The 20,861-nt window shown below is 37.8% G+C and overlaps 1 protein-coding gene across 2 annotated transcripts in view; it reads right to left on the bottom strand.

The window, feature by feature from the left end:
* Positions 1-1,399: 1,399 nt before the first annotated feature.
* CYSLTR1 (cysteinyl leukotriene receptor 1) overlaps positions 1,400-20,861 on the bottom strand; it is a 50,831-nt gene continuing 31,369 nt past the window's right edge. Inside the window, exons 2-4 of one of the 2 annotated variants that reach the window (XM_072817536.1) lie at positions 16,823-16,944; positions 13,548-13,624; positions 1,400-3,697 (exon numbers count right to left, since the gene is read on the bottom strand). In XM_072817536.1, the coding sequence (XP_072673637.1) occupies positions 2,646-3,668 (1,023 nt within the window). In that variant the 5' untranslated portion in view covers positions 3,669-3,697; positions 13,548-13,624; positions 16,823-16,944 and the 3' untranslated portion in view covers positions 1,400-2,645. The remainder of the gene's footprint in view (positions 3,698-13,547; positions 13,625-16,822; positions 16,945-20,861) is intronic. The other variant, XM_072817535.1, reaches the window with a different exon arrangement.

The raw sequence follows: 20,861 nt of genomic DNA, 5'->3' as shown, positions 1-20,861 counted from the left end.
TGAACACGGTGGTATGGTGATGCCACAGGGTATTATACAGACATTAGAATTTATAAACATTAAAGTCCTTCTAATATCAATATTATAGGATAGAATACAATATTCTTAAGATGTTCTTCCAAATAAAATCATAGGCTTTAGTTCATGATTCATGTGTTCATGTAGTTAAAAAAATTAAGCATGTAGTTTATTTAAGTGTGTTTTGTAAAATAAACTAATAAATCACTGAAAAAAACTCTTCACTTCTACTCCTTATATTGAAGGTAGAAAATTGTCCAGCAGGGTATCACAGCAAATTAAGAAATTGAATTTTGGAGTCAGACTGTCTAGATTTGAACCCTGTTCTGATCCTTAGCTGTCTGACAATGGACAAGTGCCTCAGTTTTTAAAACAGCAAAACAGGGATAAGAATGGTATATATATTACAGGACAATTGTAAGCATTAAATGAGGTGATATAGGTAAGGTAATTAAAATAAAAGCTCAGTAATTGTCAGATAGCATGACTGATAGGCATATTTTTCAACCTCCAGGAATTGATAAGTCCATAAAGTGATGATTTCACTTCTGGAGAAAACACAACTATGGAAAAATTGGAAAATAATTAAGTATTAAATAGTTTTGTATAAGATATAAATATAAATGACATAAAGAATAACAAATTAGTGGTTAGCTTATGGGGATTGAATTATAGTATGTTTCTGTGTGGGAGAAAGTGGGATTGCTAGCAGAAGTAAGAACATAGGAGAACACCTAGAGTTGGGAATAAGTAAGACACAACCTTTTTTAAAAATGTGAATTAGAATTTAACTATGCCCATACTTTGTTCTAAACCTTTCAAAATTTAGAATCCATGTTGTAAATATGAATCAGTACATTTAAGTAACAAAACCATCTATAAGTACTTTAAAATTATTTAAAGGTAAAACTTTAACATATGTATATATGTTATGATCCCATTTGAGATTCAAAAGTGCCTTATAAAAAAAAAGGCAAGACAAGTATTATTGTTCCCATTTTGTAAATGAAGAAGCTGAGGATCAGAATTTATATCACTCAAAGTTACACCACAAGTAAGTAATAGAGACCTAACAACCAGGTCTTCTAGCTTCCAATTTAGTGCTCTTCTACCACATCATACTGAATAGCAAAAAGCTTAGAACATGAAAAATGAGGACTGAGTTTTTTTTGATAGATATTATGTATGCTCCTCATCTCAAAAGAGCAAAATATGGTATAGGATAAAAATGTTGATACTGCCAAATCTCAGGTATGTTAAAAATAGATGGGAACCAGTTAGTTATACTATGCTTTCGAGGTCCTCTTTCTTTCTGTTTTGAGTGTTTTCCTAAGGGGTTGCAACATTAGTAGTGAAATAGAAGTAACATACACATGGCAGATTCAGATAGAACTTTTCCTTTCATAGCTTTATTTTTTTCACCATTATCATTTATTTCCTCTGAGGTAACATGCCTTTTGAAACAGAGAATAAAGGAACAGACCGCACTTCAGCAAAAGCTTGCCCATGAATATTATATTTCAGCCATAATCAAGTTGTGTTTTAATAACAAAGCTTCCACTGTAATATAAAACCCGCTGTAAACATATCCTTGATATTCCTGTTAACATGCCAATAGAGAAGAAAAAGTATAAAATAATAAGACTTATAATTAACTTCCACTCATAAATGCATATCATAGAGCAAAATCTCTGACATACTTACATAAATATAATTACTTCTTAAAACACCTTGTAATATGAACATTCAAAGTTTTATTCAGAAAAAACACTATAGCTAGTTTTGATCCCAATAATAAGCATATAGAAAAGTAGAACCCTTTCCCTCTTCTTTAGATAAATTTTAAATTACTTCTGTTCATTTATGGGAATGCCAGTTGTCTGGTTTTTAAGGAAGAATTGTATGTCATGTAGGGAGAGAATTCTCTGTAAGAACTTCAATAAGCAACAAAAACTCCACCATTCTCTTTTGAGGACCTGGGTCAGGAGCAGAAGAAAATTAGACACAAACTGGCTTTGGACCAAGTTCATATTCCTCAGTTTCCAGAATACACATTGCATGGAACCATTTGGGCCATTTGGCTGGATACTAGGCTGTTCTAGCACTTGCATATTCTGTTTTGGAAGAAATGGCCCTACTTTGCATAGTCAGTCAATACTACAAAGGAAGAGGGTGACAGGACATTTTATGTAGCTCGTGAACTGGGTAATTCTAGTTCTCATTTGGTGGCATGCATGCAAAGGAATATATTAGGATGATTGGGAAATAATTGCTAATTTTGTATCTTAAAGGGCTAGTTCTTATCCTTTGTGAAGCTTTTGAGAGGAAAACCTTTGGTCTCAGATCCATTTTTTACAATGCCAAGACAAAAATATTCTTCACCTTTCAGTGAATGATCAAAAAACCACTTATAATTTAGTTCATAGTTGTGGACTGAATTTTTAACACTTAAATATCTTTAGAACCTGTAACAGTGTGGATTCATAAATGCAATATATTTATAGGCACACATTCAGTTAAGTATTTGCAATTTATTAATGTAAATTCTCATTTTTATTGTAGATAATTTGAGATAATACTTATTTGGGAAACTTTTTTCATTGATTTTCATTGGAAATGGGTTTAAATTACTCTTTACATATTTCTTCTCCTTTTTCTGGCAAAGAGGCCTTTTTCTTGGGTACATAAGTCACACTGGACAAAGAATGCTTTCTAAATGTAGACAGTCTTCTCCTAAAGTTCCCCCCTGAAAAGAAATATAGGAGAGGGTCAAAGCAACAATTTGATGCAGCCAGAGACAAGGTTATGACCACTGACTTTTGCATTCTAAGAACAGAATCACAGGGTTTAGTTTCATTGTGTAAAAAATGAAGGTGGATGGTGCGTTGAATATGATATGGCATGAAGCTGATCAAAAAGGCAGCTGTCACAACTATTATCATTCCTATAGCTTTTTTACGACTTGATAGATTTTTCTTCATGGAATTTTTAAGTAAGGTTAAAATGATCATTGTATAACAGGCAATTATAATAACAAAAGGAATGATAAATCCTACAAACAATGACACATAATGCAAGACCAAAACATGATTTTTAGCCTGATTGTCCTGTGGAGGCTCAAAGCACTTGGTATTGTTTTTCTCATCTTTGTAAGATGTGGACAGCAAAAATGGAGAACTGGCCAAAATCACAAAAATCCAAATGCCAAGACACACAAACCTCGCTTTCTTCTGGGTAACCAAATTAATGTTCTGGACTGGGAAAACAATTGCAATACACCGGAAAAAGCTCATGGCTGTCATAAAGAAGATACTACAATAGAGGTTGACATACAAGGCATAGGTGCTGAGGCGGCACAAAAAGTCACCGAAAAGCCAAATGCCTTTGTGAACATAATAGACCACACGGAGAGGCAATGTACACACACACAGTAGATCTGCTACTGCTAAATTAATCATGTATACTTGGAAAGCTGACTTCTCATGATATGTTTTTATGAGGACATAGAGCACAAAGCTATTGCCAAAGAAGCCCACAACGGAGATCATAGAGTACAAAGTGGAATATACTTGATTGCGGAAGTCATCAATAGTGTCATTGCACTTGTTATTATTGGCAGAAGATACTGTCAGATTCCCGACTCCATCCATGTTTCTCTAGGAATGTCTGCTTGGTGCCTACAATATACACACAAACATATAATTCTTGTCAATTATTACCAGACAAAAAAATACAGGAAGCACTAAGATTTCACTTTATATTGTCATTATATATACTTTCTGATCATGGCAGGAAGCACAGGTGATGAGGCAATAAAGAGGGATTCAGCTGCATCTTGCCTACAGGGGAAGGGTTTGAATCTTACAGGCATTAAGAAAAGTCTTTTTCCTTCTTTTTCCACCCAGTTTACCTAACGAACTTCCTGTTAATCTTCAAGACTTAAATTAGCTCTCCTTTTAAAAGTCATATTACTCTAGTACTATTCTGTAAATCTTCCTTTTTTATTTTATTTATTATTTTATTATTATTTTTACATATTTTTTATATGGAGTTCAATTTGCCAACATATAGCATAACACCCGGGCTCATCCCATCAACTGCCCCCCTCAGTGCTCGTCACCCAGTCACCCCATCACCCTGCCCACCTCACTTTCCACTACCCCTTCTTCATTTCCCAGAGTTAGGAGTGTCTCATATTCTGTCACTCTCACTGATATTTCCACTCATTTTCTCTCCTTTCCCCATCATTCCCTTTACTATTTTATATATTCCTGAAATGAATAAGACTGTATAATGTTTGTCCTTCTCCAATTAACATATTTCACTCAGCATAATACCCCCCAGTTCCATCCACGTTGAAGCAAATGGTGGGTATTTGTCATTTCTAATGGCTGACTAATATTCCATTGTATAGATATACCACAACTTCTTTATTCATTCATCTCTCTATGGACACCGAGGCTCCTTCCACAGTTTGGCTATAGTAGACATTGCAGCTATAAATATTGGGGTGCAGGTGTCCTGCTGTCTCACTGCATCTGTATCTTTGGGGTAAACCTCCAGCAGTGCAATTGCTGGGTCATAGGGCAGATCTATTTTTAGCTATTTGAGGAACCTCCACAGAGTTTTCCAGAGTGGCGGGACCAGTTCACATTCCCACCAACAGTGCAAGAGGGTTCCTCTTTCTCCACATCCTCTCCAACATTTGTTGTTTCCAGTCTTGTTAATTTTCATCATTCTTACTGGTGTGGGGTGGTATCTCATTGTAGTTTTGATTTGTATTTCCCTGATGGCAAGTGATGCGGAGCATTTTCTCATGTGCTTGTTGGCCATGTCTATGTTTTCCTCTGTGTAGTTTCTGTTCATGTCTTTTGCCCATTTCATGATTGCATTGTTTCTTTGATGTTCAGTTTCATAAGTTCTTTATAGATCTTGGATACTAGCCCTTTATCTGATATGTCATTTGCAAATATCTTCTCCCTTTCAGTAGGTTGTCTTTTAGTTTTGTTGACTGTTTCTTTTGCTGTGCAGAAGCGTTTTATCTTGATGAAGTTGCAATAATTCATTTTTGCTTTTGTTTCCTTTGCCTTCATGGATGTATCTTGCAGGAAGTTGCTGTGGCCAAGTTCAAAAAGGGTGTTGCCTATGTTCTCCTCTAGTATTCTGATGGATTCTTGTCTCACATTTAGATCTTTCATCCATTTTGAGTTTATCTTTGTGTATGGTGTACGAGAATGGTCTAGTTGCATTCTTCTGCATGTGGATGTCCAATTTTTCCAGCACCATTGATTGAAGAGACTGTCTTTCTTCCAGTAGATAGGCTTTCCTGCTTTGTCGAATATTAGTTGACAATAGAGTTGAGAGTCCCCTTCTGGATTCTCTATTCTGTTCCATTGATCTATTTGTCTGTTTTTGTGCCAGTACTACACTGTCTTGATGACCACAGCTTTATAGTACAACCTGAAACCTGGCATTGTGATGCTCCAGCTCTAGGTCTCTTTTTTAATATTCCCCTGGCTATTTGGGGTCTTTTCTGATTCCACACAAATCCTAAGATGATTTGTTCCAACTCTCTGAAGAAAGTCCGTGCTATTTTGATAGGGATTGCATTAAATGTGTAAATTACCCTGGGTAGCATTGACATTTTCACAGTATTAATTCTATGAATCCATGAGCATAGAATAATTTTCCATCTCTTTGTGTCTTCCTCAATTTCTTTCAGAAGTGTTCTATAGTTTTGAGGGTATAGATCCTTTACCTCTTTGGTTAGGTTTATTCCTAGGTATCTTATGCTTTTGGGTGCAATTGTAAATGTGATGGACTCCTTAATTTCTCTTTCTTCAGTCTCATTGTTAGTGTATAGGAATGCCACTGATTTCTGGGCATTGATTTTGTGTCCTGCCACATTGCCGAATTGCTATATGAGTTCTAGCAATCATGGGGTGGAGTCTTTTGCCTTTTCTATGGACAGTATCATGTCAGCTGCGAAGAGGGAGAGTTTGACTTCTTCTTTGCCAATTTGAATGCCTTTTATTTCTTTTTGCTTCCTGATTGCTGAGGCTAGGACTTCTAGTACTATGTTGAATAGCAATGGTGAGAGTGGATATCCTTGTCTTGTTCCTGATCTTAGGGGAAAGGCTTCCAGTGTTTTCCCATTGACAATGATATTTGCTGTGGGTTTTTCGTAGATGGGTTTTAAGATGCTGAGGAATGTTCCCTCTATCCCTACACTCTGAAGAGTTTTGATCAGGAATGGATGCTGTATTTTGTCAAATGCTTTCTCTGTATCTTTTTTTTAAACATTTTTATTTATTTATGATAGTCACAGAGAGAGAGAGAGAGAGGCAGAGACATAGGCAGAGGGAGAAGCAGGCTCCATGCACCGAGAGCCCGACGTGGGATTCGATCCCGGGTCTCCAAGATCGTGCCCTGGGCCAAAGGCAGGCGCCAAACCGCTGTGCCACCCAGGGATCCCGCTTTCTCTGTATCTATTGAGAGGATCACATCGTTCTTGTTTTTTCTCTTGTGGATTTGATCAATCACATTGATTGCTTTATGAGTGTTGAACCAGCCTTGTATCCCGGGGATAATCCCAATTGGTCATGGTGAATAATCTTCTTAATATACTGTTGGATCCTATTGGCTAGTATCTTGTTGAGAATTTTTGCATGTGTGTTCATCAGGGACACTGGTCTATAATTCTCCTTTTTAGTGGAGTCTTTGTCTGGTTTTGGAATAAAGGTGATGCTGGCCTCATAGAATGAGTTTGGATGTATTCCATCTCTTCCTATCTTTTGGAACAGTTTTAGTAGAATAGGTATGCTTCTTCTATATATGTTTGATAGAATTGCCCTAGGATGCCATCTGGCCCTGGACTTTTGTGTCTTGGGAGGTTTTTGATGACTGCTTCAATTTCCTCCCTGGTTATCGATAGGCCTGTTCAGGATTTCTATTTCTTCCTGTTCCAGTTTTGGTAATTTGTGGTTTTCCAGAAATGTGTCCATTTCTTCTAGATTGCCTAAATTATTGGCATGTAGCTGCTCATAATAAGTTTTTAAAATCGTTTGTAATTCCTTGGCATTGATGGTGATCTCTCCTTTTTCACTCATGATCTTATTAATTTGAGTCTTTTCTCTCTTCTTTTTAATAAGGCTGGCTAATGGTTTATTTATCTTATTAATTCTTTCAAAGAACCACCTCTGGCTTTGTTGATCTGTTCCACAGTTCTTCTGGTCTCTATTTCATTGAGCTCTGCTCGAATCTTTATTAACTCTCTTCTTCTGCTGGGTGTAGGCTTTTTTTGCTGTTTTTTCTCCAGCTTCTTTAGGTTCAAGGTTAGCTTTTTTTTCCAGTTTTTGGCTGGATGGTTGTGTTGCGATGTATTTCCCTGTCAGAACTCCCTTTGCTGTATCCAAAGATTTTGAATGGTGGTATCTTCATTCTCACTATTTTCCATGAAACTTTTTAATTCTTCTCTAATTTCCTGGCTGACTGACCCTTTCATCTTTTAGCAGGATGGTCTTTAACCTCCACGTGTTTGAATTTCTTACAAATTTCTTCTCGTGATTGAGTTCAAGTTTCAAAGCATTATGGTCTGAAAATATGCAGGGGACAACCGCAATCTTTTGGTTTGGTTAAGACCTGATTTGTGACCCAGTAAGTCATCTATTCTGGAGAAGGTATCACGTGCATTTGAGAAGAATGTGTATTCAGTTGTATTTAGATGTAAAGTTCTGTAAATGTCTGCAAAACTGGTCTGGTACAGTTTATCATTTAAAGTTCTTGTTTCTTTGGAGATGTTGTTTTAGAAGATCTGTCAATTACAGAAAGCACCATGTTGAAGTCTCCCAGTATTAGTGTATTATTATCCAATTATGTCTTTACTTTGGTTATTAATTGATGGGTATTCTTGGCAGCTCCCACATTAAGGGCATAAATCTTCATGATTGTTAGGTCCTCTTGTGGGATAGGTACTTTAAGGATGATATAGTGTCCTTCTTCACCTCTTACTACAGTCTTCGGGATAAACTTTAATTTATCTGATATGAGATGGATGGCCAACCCTGCTTTCTTTTGAGGACCATTTGGATGGTAAAGGGTTCTCCAACCTTTTATTTTCAGGCTGTAGGTGTCCTCATGTCTAAAATGAGTCTCTTGTAGACAGCAAATAGATGGGTCTTGCTTTTTTATCCAGTCTGAAACCCGGCGCCTTTTGATGGGTTCATTAAGCCCATTCACGTTCATTAAGCGCATATTGAAAGATATGAATTTAGTGTCATCATGATACCTATTCAGTCCTTGTTTTTGTGGATTGTTTCCTTGGACTTCCTCTTTCTTTTACAGAGTCTGCCTTAATAGTTCTTGCAGAGCTGGTTTGGTGATCACATATTTTTTCAGTTTCTGCCTATCTTGGAAGCTCTTTATCTCTCCTTCTATTCTGAATGAGAGCCTTGCTGTATAAAGTATTCTTGGCTGCATGTTCTTCTCATTTAGGACCCTGAATATATCCTGACACCCCTCCTGGCCTGCCAGGTCTCTGTGGAGAGGTCTGCTGCTAATATAACAGTTCTCCCAATATAGTTTAGGGATCTCTTGTCTCTTGCTGCTTTAAAGATTTTCTCTTTATCTTTGAAATTTGCAAGATTCACTATGAAATGTTGGGTTGGAATGTTAAATGGTTTTTATTTATTTTAGGAGGGGGATCTCTCTATCTCCTGGATCTGAATGCCTGTTTCTCTCCCCAAGTTAGGGAAGTTCTCAGCTATGATTTGTTCAAATACACTTTCTTGTCCTCTGTCCCTTTCGGCGCCCTGTGGAACCCCAATTATACATATATTTTTTTCCTTCTGAGGCTGTCATTTTTTTTCCTTAACCTTTCCTCTTGATCTTTTAATTGTTTTTCTATTTTTTCCTCAGCTTCCTTCCTTGCCAACAACTTGTCTTCTATGTCATTCACTCATTCTTCTACCTTGTTAACCCTCATTGTTAGGACCTCCAGTTTGGATTGCATCTCATTTAATTGATTTTTAATGTCTGCCTGATTAGATCTAAATTCTGCAATCATGAAGTCTCTTGAATCCTTTATGCTTTTTTCCAGAGCCACCAGTAGCTTCATAATTATGTTCCTGAATTGGTTTTCTGACATCGAATTGTAATCCAATTTCTGTAACTCCGTGGGAGAGAGTACTGTTTCTGATTTTTTCTTTTGTGGTGAGTTCTTTCTAGTCATTTTGCTCAGTTCAGAGTGGCTAAAAACAAGTTGTATTGGAAAAAGGAAGGAAAAAGAGAAACAAAAAAGGGCGAAGCCAACAAACAAAAAACAAGGCAGGGTATCCTCTGATTCCATATACTGTAAGTTCCTGGGCTACCCCTGGAGCTTTCCAGCACTGCTTAGTTAATAACTTGCTCTTCCCCTGTCTTTCCAGCTGGTGTTCTGGGGGAGAGCCCTGCTGTGCTGTTTTTCAGGTTTGTGCACCTGGGGGAGCTGCCCCGTCCCCTGCCAGGTGCATGACTCAGTGGGAGCTGTTTGTCCTGTGAGGCCCTTGCTCCCTGGTAGCCCCGCTCAGTCCCAGGCACAAGGTGACACCAGGAGGAAGGAACAGTGGCGGTGGCCAGCTTTCCAGCCCTGGAGTCAGTTCCAGCAGTAACTACCGCAGTCTCCCAGTAGGCACTTGCCTGGATGCTCCGAGGCGGCAGACGCGGATCTGCACAGCTTGGGCCGGGCGGCAAGAGCGTCCTTCTGCCCTGTGTCCTCCTGACCTCCGCCTGTCCCAAGGGGAGTGCCAGACCCTGGGCTGTGTCCCCCAGTGCTTTGGGCTTCGGGGTTTGCGCAGCTGGAATTGCTCTCCTGGGGCTGTGCAGCCCTGTCCCCTTGGAACCGCCGCCTGAGCCACTGCCTGAGCTGCCCCCAAGGCCCAGCCGGGTGCGCACTCCAGCCCTTTAGGGAGCTTGGCCCATGGTGTGTGGCACACTCTCCCCCAGGGTGCACTTCCTGTGTTAGTGACCCTGGGAACCTGGGGGCTCCACTACTCCTGGGATCCTGCCCAAGTTCCCTGTGAGTGCCTTTCCATCTGGGAAGATTGGTAAAGTTCCTGCCTCTCTGGGACGGGGCTTTCCTGTACTGGAGGCTCTTGCAGCCTGGCCTTAGCCTGGCTCCTCATGGTTACCACCCCCCCACACACTGGATGCTTTTTTATTTATTTATTTATTTCTGTCTTCCTACCTTGATAGAAGCACAAACTCTTCTCACTGTCACATTACAGCCGTGCTCTCTTTAAATCTCAGGATGAATTCATAGGTTTTCAGGATGATTTGAAAGTTATTTAGGTAAGTTGTTGGGGATAGGTGACTTGGGGATCCTATTTTTCCACCGTCTTTCCCTGCCCCCTATATCTTCCATTGAATTGGGTTTTTCTATTAGATCAAAGCTTTGAAGATGTAGTTCCATAAATATAAATATCCATCTAGCTGCCATCTAACCATCTATAGCTATTTATCTATCATCACCTATCTAATTTGGCAGAGCATTGAATTCTCTTGGGGAATAAAATCTATGTGAAAATGCTTGTTTCTTTCAAGACGAGGGCTTCCTAGGTAACATCTGTTGGTTGATGCTTATCTGATTGTTTTAATGAGGGGAAAATTTCCAAAGAAGTAAAACACATTTATAAAATTTGCACCATAAGTTAAGTTTCTGAAGAAAGATGTAGCATACATAGTTGAAATATATTTTCTGGGTAAAAATATTGTTGTAGATGTTCATCCTTATTCTCTTCATAGACTCACTCTCAAAGTCTTGCTATTCAACAATACATGGTCATTTCTCTTACACCAAGAAGCTGTTACTTGGTGTAGCTTAGTTAAGCTTTATCAAGACTGTCAATTATGGCAGTAACCAAGCTCTGATCAGATAGATCTAGGGATGAGACAACATAGAAATAATGATATTTAGTGTTCCTCAAGATTCTTTTATTCTTTAAGAAAGTGGGAGCAACTCACCAATGTAGAATATGGTGGATAATCTTTTTTTGTGGATAATATTTGTTCAAAATCTGATTTTTTGGGTTTTTACATAGCTCTTTCTCCCTAGTAAGAGACAGTTGGGGTTAGTAAGGTGTAAAGACTACTTGAATATGCAAGAAATCCCAACAATGGATGGGACTGATCTTGTCTCTGATTTATAGGTACAGAGACAGACGACTATCATAGTGGTTGTAGGTAGGATATAACTTCCACATTTACTACTGCTAACAACTTGACTAGTTGCTTCAATTTCCCCTTTAATGAAAAAAGGTCATTATTTTTCACCAAGAACTCTTGGTATATGACAAAAAAACAGGATGAAATCATTCTGAAGGTGGATATCAAGATCAAAGAGAAAAATGAGTTGACTATTCTGAACTTCTGCATTATTTCTCAGTTTCCTTTCCTTTCACCGTTGATTCTCTGAACACAGATGCAATTGTGGAAAAGAACTGCCTAAACTGATTAAAGTCTCTGTTAACCTTGTTGCTAAGGTTTTCCACAAATTGGGCAGTTTTATGATGAGGCACTAGATGGTGCTGTTGAGATTTTTGATAAAACCTTTGTTTTAAGAACTACTCTTGACTATTATTTATAAAGGGAATATAAGGGAAGGGAGAAGAAATGTGTGGGAAATACCAGAAAGGGAGACGGAATATAAAGACTCCTAACTCTGGGAAACGAACTAGGGGTGGTAGAAGGGGAGGAGGGCGGGGAGTGGGGGTGAATGGGTGATGGGCACTGAGCGGGGCACTTGACGGGATGAGCACTGGGTGTTATTCTGTATGTTGGTAAATTGAACACCAATAAAAAATAAATTTATTATTAAAAAAAGAACTACTCTTGAGAGATAATTACCATCTGTCATTCCTACCACCATCAATTCTCACTACATACTTCTAAAAACTATAGAATAATTTTCCATATATTGGAGCTTCCAATTATGTCATATTCTGTTCTAAAGCCTTCAATGGTCCCTGAGGGATTTCAGAATAAAGTGCAAACTTCCTGGCCTGATATTTAAGGCTCTCTATAGTCTGGTTGCAACTAAATTTTTCTAGCTTCTCTCTCACTTTTCTCCTTTACACATCCTGTAGTTCAATGAAACAGATATTTTACTATGCTAGGGACATGTGCTACATGTTTTCTCACTTGACTGCCCCTTTTCATGGTATTTCTTTTTCCTGAAATATTCTTTCCTCCATCTATGTGTATGCAAAAATTACCTACCCTTTAGCTCAAATTACACCCTTCTTGACTAAGACTTTTCTCATCCTCTTTCCAAAGTAATTTCTATCATTTTCCTTTCTAGGGAACTCTAAATTTCTCTTTCAGATCAATGATTTGTATGCATATGTTATCTTCCCTTACAGACTATCTAGTTGACATATAAGAAGGCATGTCACACAGGGTTAACACATATGTATTTTAACCATAAATGCTCAATAAATGTTAACTGAGTGAATGGATAAATGGATGATGAAGTAGTTTGTCATTTTAAAGTATTATTTGTCATTTAAAACCACTTAGAATTATCTTTGCATTCCATTATAATTTAAAATCTTTTCAGCCTCAGACCCTAAAGTTGCTTCCTAAAATATTAAGAAAGGAACTAAATCTTAATACTAACTATAAGATTAAAAAACATTTGTATCTTGACATAGAATAATCACTTATTTATTTTTCTGTTAAATATTATAAATTTGACATTCCCAGATCTTTGTTTTTTGTTTTTTTTAATAATAAATTTATTTTTTATTGGTGTTCAATTTGCCAACATACAGAATAACACTCAGTGCTTATCCTGTCAAATGCCCCCCTCAGTGCCCGCCACCCATTCACCCCCACCCCCAGCCCTCCTCCCCCTCCACCACCCCTAGTTCGTTTCCCAGATCTTTGAATAAAAGATGTGAATGAAACTGATAAATAAATTAATGAAAAATGGATGGTCATTAGTCACATTAATAACTTTCCAGTCCTTAAAGGTCAAAATAAGCTTTGCTAGTAATGTTGTTATTTAGGTTCAATTGTTTATAACTTAGTCAAATCAATAACTTATATTAGGTCGTAAAAAGAAAATTGTACAACTTTCAAACGAGTAATGAATCCTAGAGGGATAGAGATCACTTAGTCCAAGCCACTCATTTCATGAATGATGACTTTGCTTGTCTTAAACAGCATTTAATTCATTTTTATAGATTTTTTTTTGTGATCCTCAAATGATAAGACCCAAATCATATGGATTCAGAGATACCTAAGATCACCTACCTGCCTTCCAGCAGCTCATAGTCTGGTGAGGGGAGAGAAGTGATAACTCAGCAGTATAGAAAGTTTACAATACAGTATGGTAAGAACTATTTTAGAACAAAGCAAATGGGCTATTAATTGGTTAATATAAACACACATAAGATTACTTTTTGTACAGATGACAAAGGAAGTTACTTTGTTAGGATAATTTGCAAGTTGAAGAAACAAGATTGATTTAGAAAATTGAACCATACCTCTTTCTGACACTGCAGTGCCTTTCACGAATTTTCCTAGTTGGTGGTCAGCTCTTATGATGTAATTTCAGATGAAGCCTAAGCTGAAATCATAAGATTGAAAAAGGAAGTCAATGACCTTAGAAGCAATCCAGAAGGGTCATGGGAGCTTAGTGGCCTTAAGTACATATCCAGGGTGTGTCATAGGATATCACAGCCTTACTGACAGATTTAGAGCTAGCTATTAGATTCTATGCCTCTTTTTCCCCCTCCATTCATTTTTAAATTCCCAGGGAAGGGAACTTGGAATACTGACCAGAGCTGATCACAGATATTTGTTGCTTTGTTCAGGAAGCTTTTGTATCTAAAGATGAACCCAGTATTATAAAAATACTCCTCTATGTAACCGTATTTTCCCTATTTTCTCTTCTAAACTGTTTGTTATTAAGTTCAAAGGGGAAATAATTTGGAAGTTCATATCGAAGGACCTAGTTTGCTAGCAAGAAGAGTTAGAACATTAAAAATATCAAATATATCTGTCCGGAATGGCTTAAGTACAGTTTTCCTTGAAGAAATGACAGATTAGGGGATCCCTGGGTGGCTCAGCGGTTTAGCACCTGCCTTCGGCCCAGGGCATGATCCTGGAGTCCTGGGATCGAGTCCCACATCAGGCTCCCTGCATGGAGCCTGCTTCTCCCTCTGCCTGTGTCTCTGCCTCTCTCTCTCTTTGTGTCTCTCATGAATAAATAAATAAAATCGTAAAAAAAGAAATGATGGATTAGAAGACTTTAGACTCTTCTCCCTAAAATCTCATAGTAACAGTTATTGTTTATATCAGTAATTTGACATATATTATATACCTTCAGAAATCAACTGTCTTGTAGTTTGTATTGTTAACTTTTCATAAGTATATGCTTCAATTAAACTATATCAGAAAATCTAACAAATTGTAACAAATCTTAAAGAAATGAACAAAGAAGGGATTTTCTGAAATGGTAGCAACTTGAACACTGAGCCCTCCCTCAATTTGTATTCCCCTATGGCAATTTTCATCCTTGTTTGACAGGGCGACACAGCCTGGCCACTTACATTTAGTTGTGGCCTAAGTACCAAAAAAATAAGCACCTTCTAATTTATTCTTAGCAAGTTTAAACACACTGGGCTTTTTAAAGGAACTCTGCTGAAAATAAAAGGAAATCAAAAGTTAAAGAAGATGTGGTTTATGTATACAATGGAATATTACTCAGCCATTAGAAATGACAAATACCCACCATTTGCTTCGACGTGGATGGAACTGGAGGGTATTATGCTGAGTGAAATAAGTCAATCGGAGAAGGACAAACATTATATGGTCTCATTCATTTGGGGAATATAAATAATAGTGAAAGGGAATAGAGGGGAAGGGAGAAGAAATGGGTAGGAAATATCAGAAAGGGAGACAGAACATGAAGACTCCTAATTCTGGGAAACGAACTAGGGGTGGTGGAAGGGGAGGAGGGTGGGGGTGGGGGTGACTGGGTGGTGGGCACTGAGGGGGACACTTGATGGGATGAGCACTGGGTGTTATTCTGTATGTTGGTAAATTGAACACCAATAAAAATAAATTTATTATTAAAAAAATAAAAAAAAGTACATAGGATAAAAAAAGGAAATCAAAAGAAAAATAAAATTAAAAATATAAAATATAGACAAGTTTTAAAAGTAAAAATATGAACCTATAGCTATATTATTGCTGTGTGATCCCACTCTATATTCAGATAATCATTTTTTTAGATCTTCTCCAATTTCTTTTCCCTTTCTGAATTTCCCTCCTTCTCCCAGTAAGGAATTGACATAGGTAACCTGCTACTAGCAGTCTGGGTAAAGTATGGTTTAAGCTGATTTTTATATTTTTTTTACTCAGTAAACCCTTTTTATTTAGCTTGTCCTAAGTCTCTTTAATCAATAAGGTATACTGACTGAATTTCAAATGAAAAAGAATCTCTGAGCCTAAAATTACATTATTTCACTCATCTATGAAGAAAATTAACTTTGACTCTGTCACAATTTTGTGTTTAGACAAAGCTTATATTTTTTTCCTAGTGTGGAAAGACAAAGTTTATCAATTTCTAATACCCATCTACGATAAGTGTAATATTACTAGTTATACACATCCTTGGTAGCTGTACAATGATAGTTTAGTTCACAAGTGATTACATGTCACACTGGGTAGCAGTGTAGTGTTTCCTCAAGTTTGGGATTCTGGGGTATCTTCTATTATCTTTGCACATAGCAGGCACCCAATACTTTCACTCTTTGCCTTTTTTTTTTCCAGTTTCCTAGAGGACTTTTGTCTCTGACAGCAGCTTCTGCCGTAATTGGATTCTACCATTCTTATCTATCTATCTATCTATCTATCTATCTATCTATCTATCTATCATCTATCTTCTTTCCTTCAGCCCTTAGCCTCCACTGAATTTATAAATAACCTGGTCAAGCCCCAGTGAATGAGGCAAATATGAGATCCAGAGATAATCTGAGAATACAAGGTCCCAATTTATATACCATACATACTTTTTATTTTTGCTGCATTAGAACTACCTATGAACAAGAATGACTTAGACACTTTGTGCTTTCTAAGTGTGGTCTGGGTACAGCTGGTGAAGCTGGTGATCTACAAGTATCCCCAGGGTGGTGCCTTCTATTTTTTAAAAGATTTTATTTTATTTATTTATGAGAAACAAACATAAAGAGAGACAGATACCTAGGCAGAGGGAGAAGCAGACTCCCTGCAGGGAGCCCTATGTGGGACTCGATCCCAGGACCGCAGGATCACGCCCTGAGCTGAAGGCAAATGCTCAACCACTGAGCCACTCAGGCATCCCTGGTGTCTTCTTAAATGAAGATAGCAATAGTGCTTCTTTTTTATTTCCAGTTAAACAAAAAGCTATTCTTTTCCTCTCAATCTAATTTAGTGCAGTTCTTCATAGAAGTCTTGCTGTTTTGTTTGTACTTTTCTTAATAATTGTTTTCATTTATTGTTTTGTGTCATAGTCATCTCTCTGGTTTTTCAATGTAAACTTCTTCATTATTCCTACCCCAATTCCACTAGACTTAAAGAGGAATAACCAAGTCTTATTCTTTTTGTATTTCATGCTGTACACACTTCAATGTATTTTAAATATTGGCTGATTTGAATTGATCAACTTATTATATGCTTTCATTAATGTCTTATCAAAATTAGTGGGAATCCTTGCATGGAAAAAGATAATGAACATGGAGGAAAGATTGCAGGAATGATAGGCACAAGACTTGGATCATACCTCAGGCTACGTTGGATTCATTGTGCGATCTGGAGTAAATTACTTTCTGTGATCTCTTCACTTATCTCCAATTCAATAGGTTTATATTATGTGATCTCTGAATTTCCATTTAGTTTGCCATTCTGTAAATGTATGAAGGTCATGGTATCATTTTCCTTAGTTTAGTTAAGTCTTAGAAAAAAAAAACATGTAGTATGAGAAATCTATGGATTTAGTGAAGAGGGACATGGATAAAAATTGTTGCAAGCTTGATTTAAGACTAGTAGGTGACCCTGAGTTTTAGGTGAACATCTGAGAGATATACTCATTTACTCTTTGAATATATTAGCTGTTCTCAGGATACAAATTTGGTCAAGCCTTCTAAAGGCAACACAGAAGTTCTAGCTTTGACAGTGGTTTTTAAACTAAGTGCTAATCTTATGATGTGAAGTCCCACTTTCTAGGGCCTCTTTCTCACTGGACTTACCCCTTTTGTTATACAATAACAAGTTAAAACATCTCTTGTTCTGTCAGTATTATCACCATTCTACAGATCTTCTAACAGAGAAACTTCTCTAGTCATCTTTGTTGTTTCCTTTTGTATGAGATACCCACCATGCTTGATCATATGGTGTTAAGAGTTCCAGGACCAACAATACATCCATCCATTTCTTAGCTAATACCTAAAATCTATCCTGCAGAGTATCTAACAAGCCTTAAATTCTGTTAAAATGACTTTATGTTTACATCAGTCAATTCCCGAATTTATTAGATTCTGTCATCTCAGTTAAATGGAAAGAGTCTGGAAAGCTTTTGCTAAAGCTGATAGGGACAAGATGAAAATAGCAAAAAGGTGTTGGGAATCTGAAACTTGAGGACACTGAAGTTAAAATTTTAGATAGGGAAAACAACACTGATCTGGGATGTTGGGGCAGGGAAAAGGGAGGAGGGATCTAACTCCATCTCAATTTGGCTCCAGTTCCAGCTAGTCTTTATCCAATCTGATACTTAGTATCAGATTCCTCTTCATTCCCTTTCATTGCTAATACTACTTCATCACTTCTGGCTCTCATTACCTCATACATAGATGACATAATTACCTAATTCTTACGTGTACCTAGCATTTTAGCTATGCCGAACTGTTTGTAATTCCGAGACATGTTTCTCATAACCCAATAATTTTATGCTTTTTTTCTCAAAATAATCTTACACACTACAGCCACACTAGTCACTCTGTTTTTTAATTTTTAAAAATATTTTACAAAAAAAGCCAAATTAAAAAAATAAAATAAAAAGGTTTTACTTATTTTTTCATGGGAGACAGAGAGAGAGGCAGAGACACAAGGAGAGGGAGAAGCAGGCTCCATGCAGGGAGCCCGACATGGGACTCGATCCTGGGTCTCCAGGATCATGCCCTGGGCTGAAGGTAGGCACTAACCACTAAGCCACCAGGGCTGCCCTCCATTCATCTTTCGATGGACACCGAGGCTCCTTCCACAGTTTGGCTATTGTGGACATTGCTACTATAAACATTGGGCTGCAGGTGTCCTGGCGTTTCACTACCTCTGTATCTTTGAGGTAATTCCCCAGCACTGCAATTGCTGGGTCCTAGGGCAGATCTATTTTTAACTCTTTGAGGAACCTCCACACAGTTTTGCAGAGTGGTGGGACCAGTTCACATTCCCACCAACAGTGCAAGAGGGTTCCCCTTTCTCCACATCCTCTCCAACATTTGAGGATTCCTATCCTGTTAATTTTCCCCATTCTCACTGGTGTGAGGTGGTATCTCATTGTGGTTTTGATTTGTATTTCCCTGATGGCCAGTGATGCGGATCATTTTCTCATGTGCGTGTTGGCCATGCTTATGTCTTCCTCTGTGAAATTTCTGTTCGTGTCTTTTGCCCATTTCATAATTGGATTGTTTGTCTCTTTGCATTGAGTTTAATAAATTCTTTATAGATCTTGGATACTAGCCCTTTATCTGATAGGTCTGTTGCAAATATATTCTTCCATTCTGTAGGCTAACTTTGAGTTTTATTGACTGTTTCTTTTTCTGTGCAGAAGCTTTTTATCTGATGAAACCCCAATAATTCATTTTTGCTTTTGTATCCCTTGCCTTTATGGATGTATCCTGTAAGAAGTTACTGTGGCCAAGTTCAAACAGGGTGTAGCCTGTGTTCTCCACTAGGATTTTGATGGAATCTTGTCTCACATTTAGATCTTTCAACCATTTTGAGTTTATCTTTGTGTATGGTGGAAGAGAATGGTCTAGTTTCATTGTTTGCATGTGGCTATCTAATTTTCCCAGCATCATTGATTGAAGAGACTATATTTTTTTCCCATGGATAGTCTTTCCTGCCTTGTTGAATATTAGTCGACCATAGAGTTGAGGGTCCCTACTGAATTCTATATTCTGTTCCATTGATCTATGTGTCTCTTTTTGTGCCAGTATCATACTGTATTGATGACCACAGCTTTGTAGTACAACCTGAAATCTGCCTTTGTGATGCCCCAGCTCTGGATTTCTTTTTCAATATTTCCCTGCCTCTTCAGGGTCTTTTCTTTTCTTTTTTAATTTATTTTTTATTGGTGTTCAATTTATCAACATACAGAATAACCCCCAGTGCCCATCACCCATTCACTCCCACCCCCCGCCCTCCTCCCCTTCTACCACCCCTAGTTCCTTTCCCAGAGTTAGCAGTCTTTACGTTCTGTCTCCCTTTCTGATATTTCCCACACATGTCTTCTCCCTTGCCTTATATTCCCTTTCACTATTATCTATATTCCCCAAATGAATGAGAACATATATTGTTTGTCCTTCTCCGATTGACTTACTTCACTCAGCATAATACCCTCCAGTTCCATCCATGTTGAAGCAAATGGTGGGTATTTTTGATTTCTAATAGCTGAGTAATATTCCATTGTATACATAAACCACATCTTCTTTATCCACTACTCTTTCAATGGACACTGAGGCTCCTTCCACAGTTTGGCTATTGTGGACATTGCTGCTTGAAACATCAGGGTGCAGGTGTCCCAACGTTTCATTGCATCTGTATCTTTGGGGTAAATCCCCAACAGTGCAATTGCTGGGTCGTAGGGCAGGTCTATTTTTAACTCTTTGAGGAACCTCCACACAGTTTTCCAGAGTCGTTGCACCAGCTCACATTCCCACCAACAGTGTAAGAGGGTGCCCTTTTCTCTGCATCCTCTCCAACATTTGTTGTCTCCTGCCTTGTTAATTTTCCCCATTCTCACTGGTGTGAGGTGGTATCTCATTGTGGTTTTGATTTGTATTTCCTTGATGGCAAGTGATGCAGAGCATTTTCTCATGTGCATGTTGGCCATGTCTATGTCTTCCTCTGTGAGATTTCTCTTCATGTCTTTTGCCCATTTCATGATTGGATTGTTTGTTTCTTTGGTGTTGAGTTTAAGAAGTTCTTTATACATCTTGGAAACTAGCCCTTTATCTGATAGGTCATTTGCAAATATCTTCTCCCATTCTGTAGGTTGTCTTTTAGTTTTGTTGACTGTATCCTTTGCTGTGCAAAGGCTTCTTACCTTGATGAAGTCCCAATAGTTCATTTTTGCTTTTGTTTCTTTTGCCTTCATGGATGTATCTTGCAAGAAGTTACTGTGGCTGAGTTCAAAAAGGGAGTTGCCTGTGTTCTCCTCTAGGATTTTGATGGAATCTTGTCTCCCATTTAGATCTTTCATGCATTTTGAGTTTATCTTTGTGTAAGGTGAAAGAGAGTGGTCTAGTTTCATTCTTCTGCATGTGGTTGTCCAATTTTCCCAGACCCATTTATTGAAGAGACTGTCTTCCTTCCAGTGGATAGTCTTTCCTCCTTTATCGAATATTAGTTGACCATAATGTTCAGGGTCCACTTCTGGGTTCTCTATTCTGTTCCATTGATCTATGTGTCTGTTTTTGTGCCAGTACCACACTGTCTTGATGACCACAGATTTGTAGCACAACCTGAAATCTGGCATCGTGATGCCCCCAGATATGGTTTTCTTTTTTAAAATTCCCCTGGCTATTTGAGGTCTTTTCTGATTC

The sequence above is a fragment of the Canis lupus genome, chromosome X (assembly GCF_048164855.1).
Source record: "Canis lupus baileyi chromosome X, mCanLup2.hap1, whole genome shotgun sequence".
Classification (NCBI taxonomy): domain Eukaryota; kingdom Metazoa; phylum Chordata; class Mammalia; order Carnivora; family Canidae; genus Canis; species Canis lupus.
The sequence above is the reverse complement of the archived record's forward strand: the minus strand, read 5'-3'. Positions and strand labels throughout refer to the sequence as shown.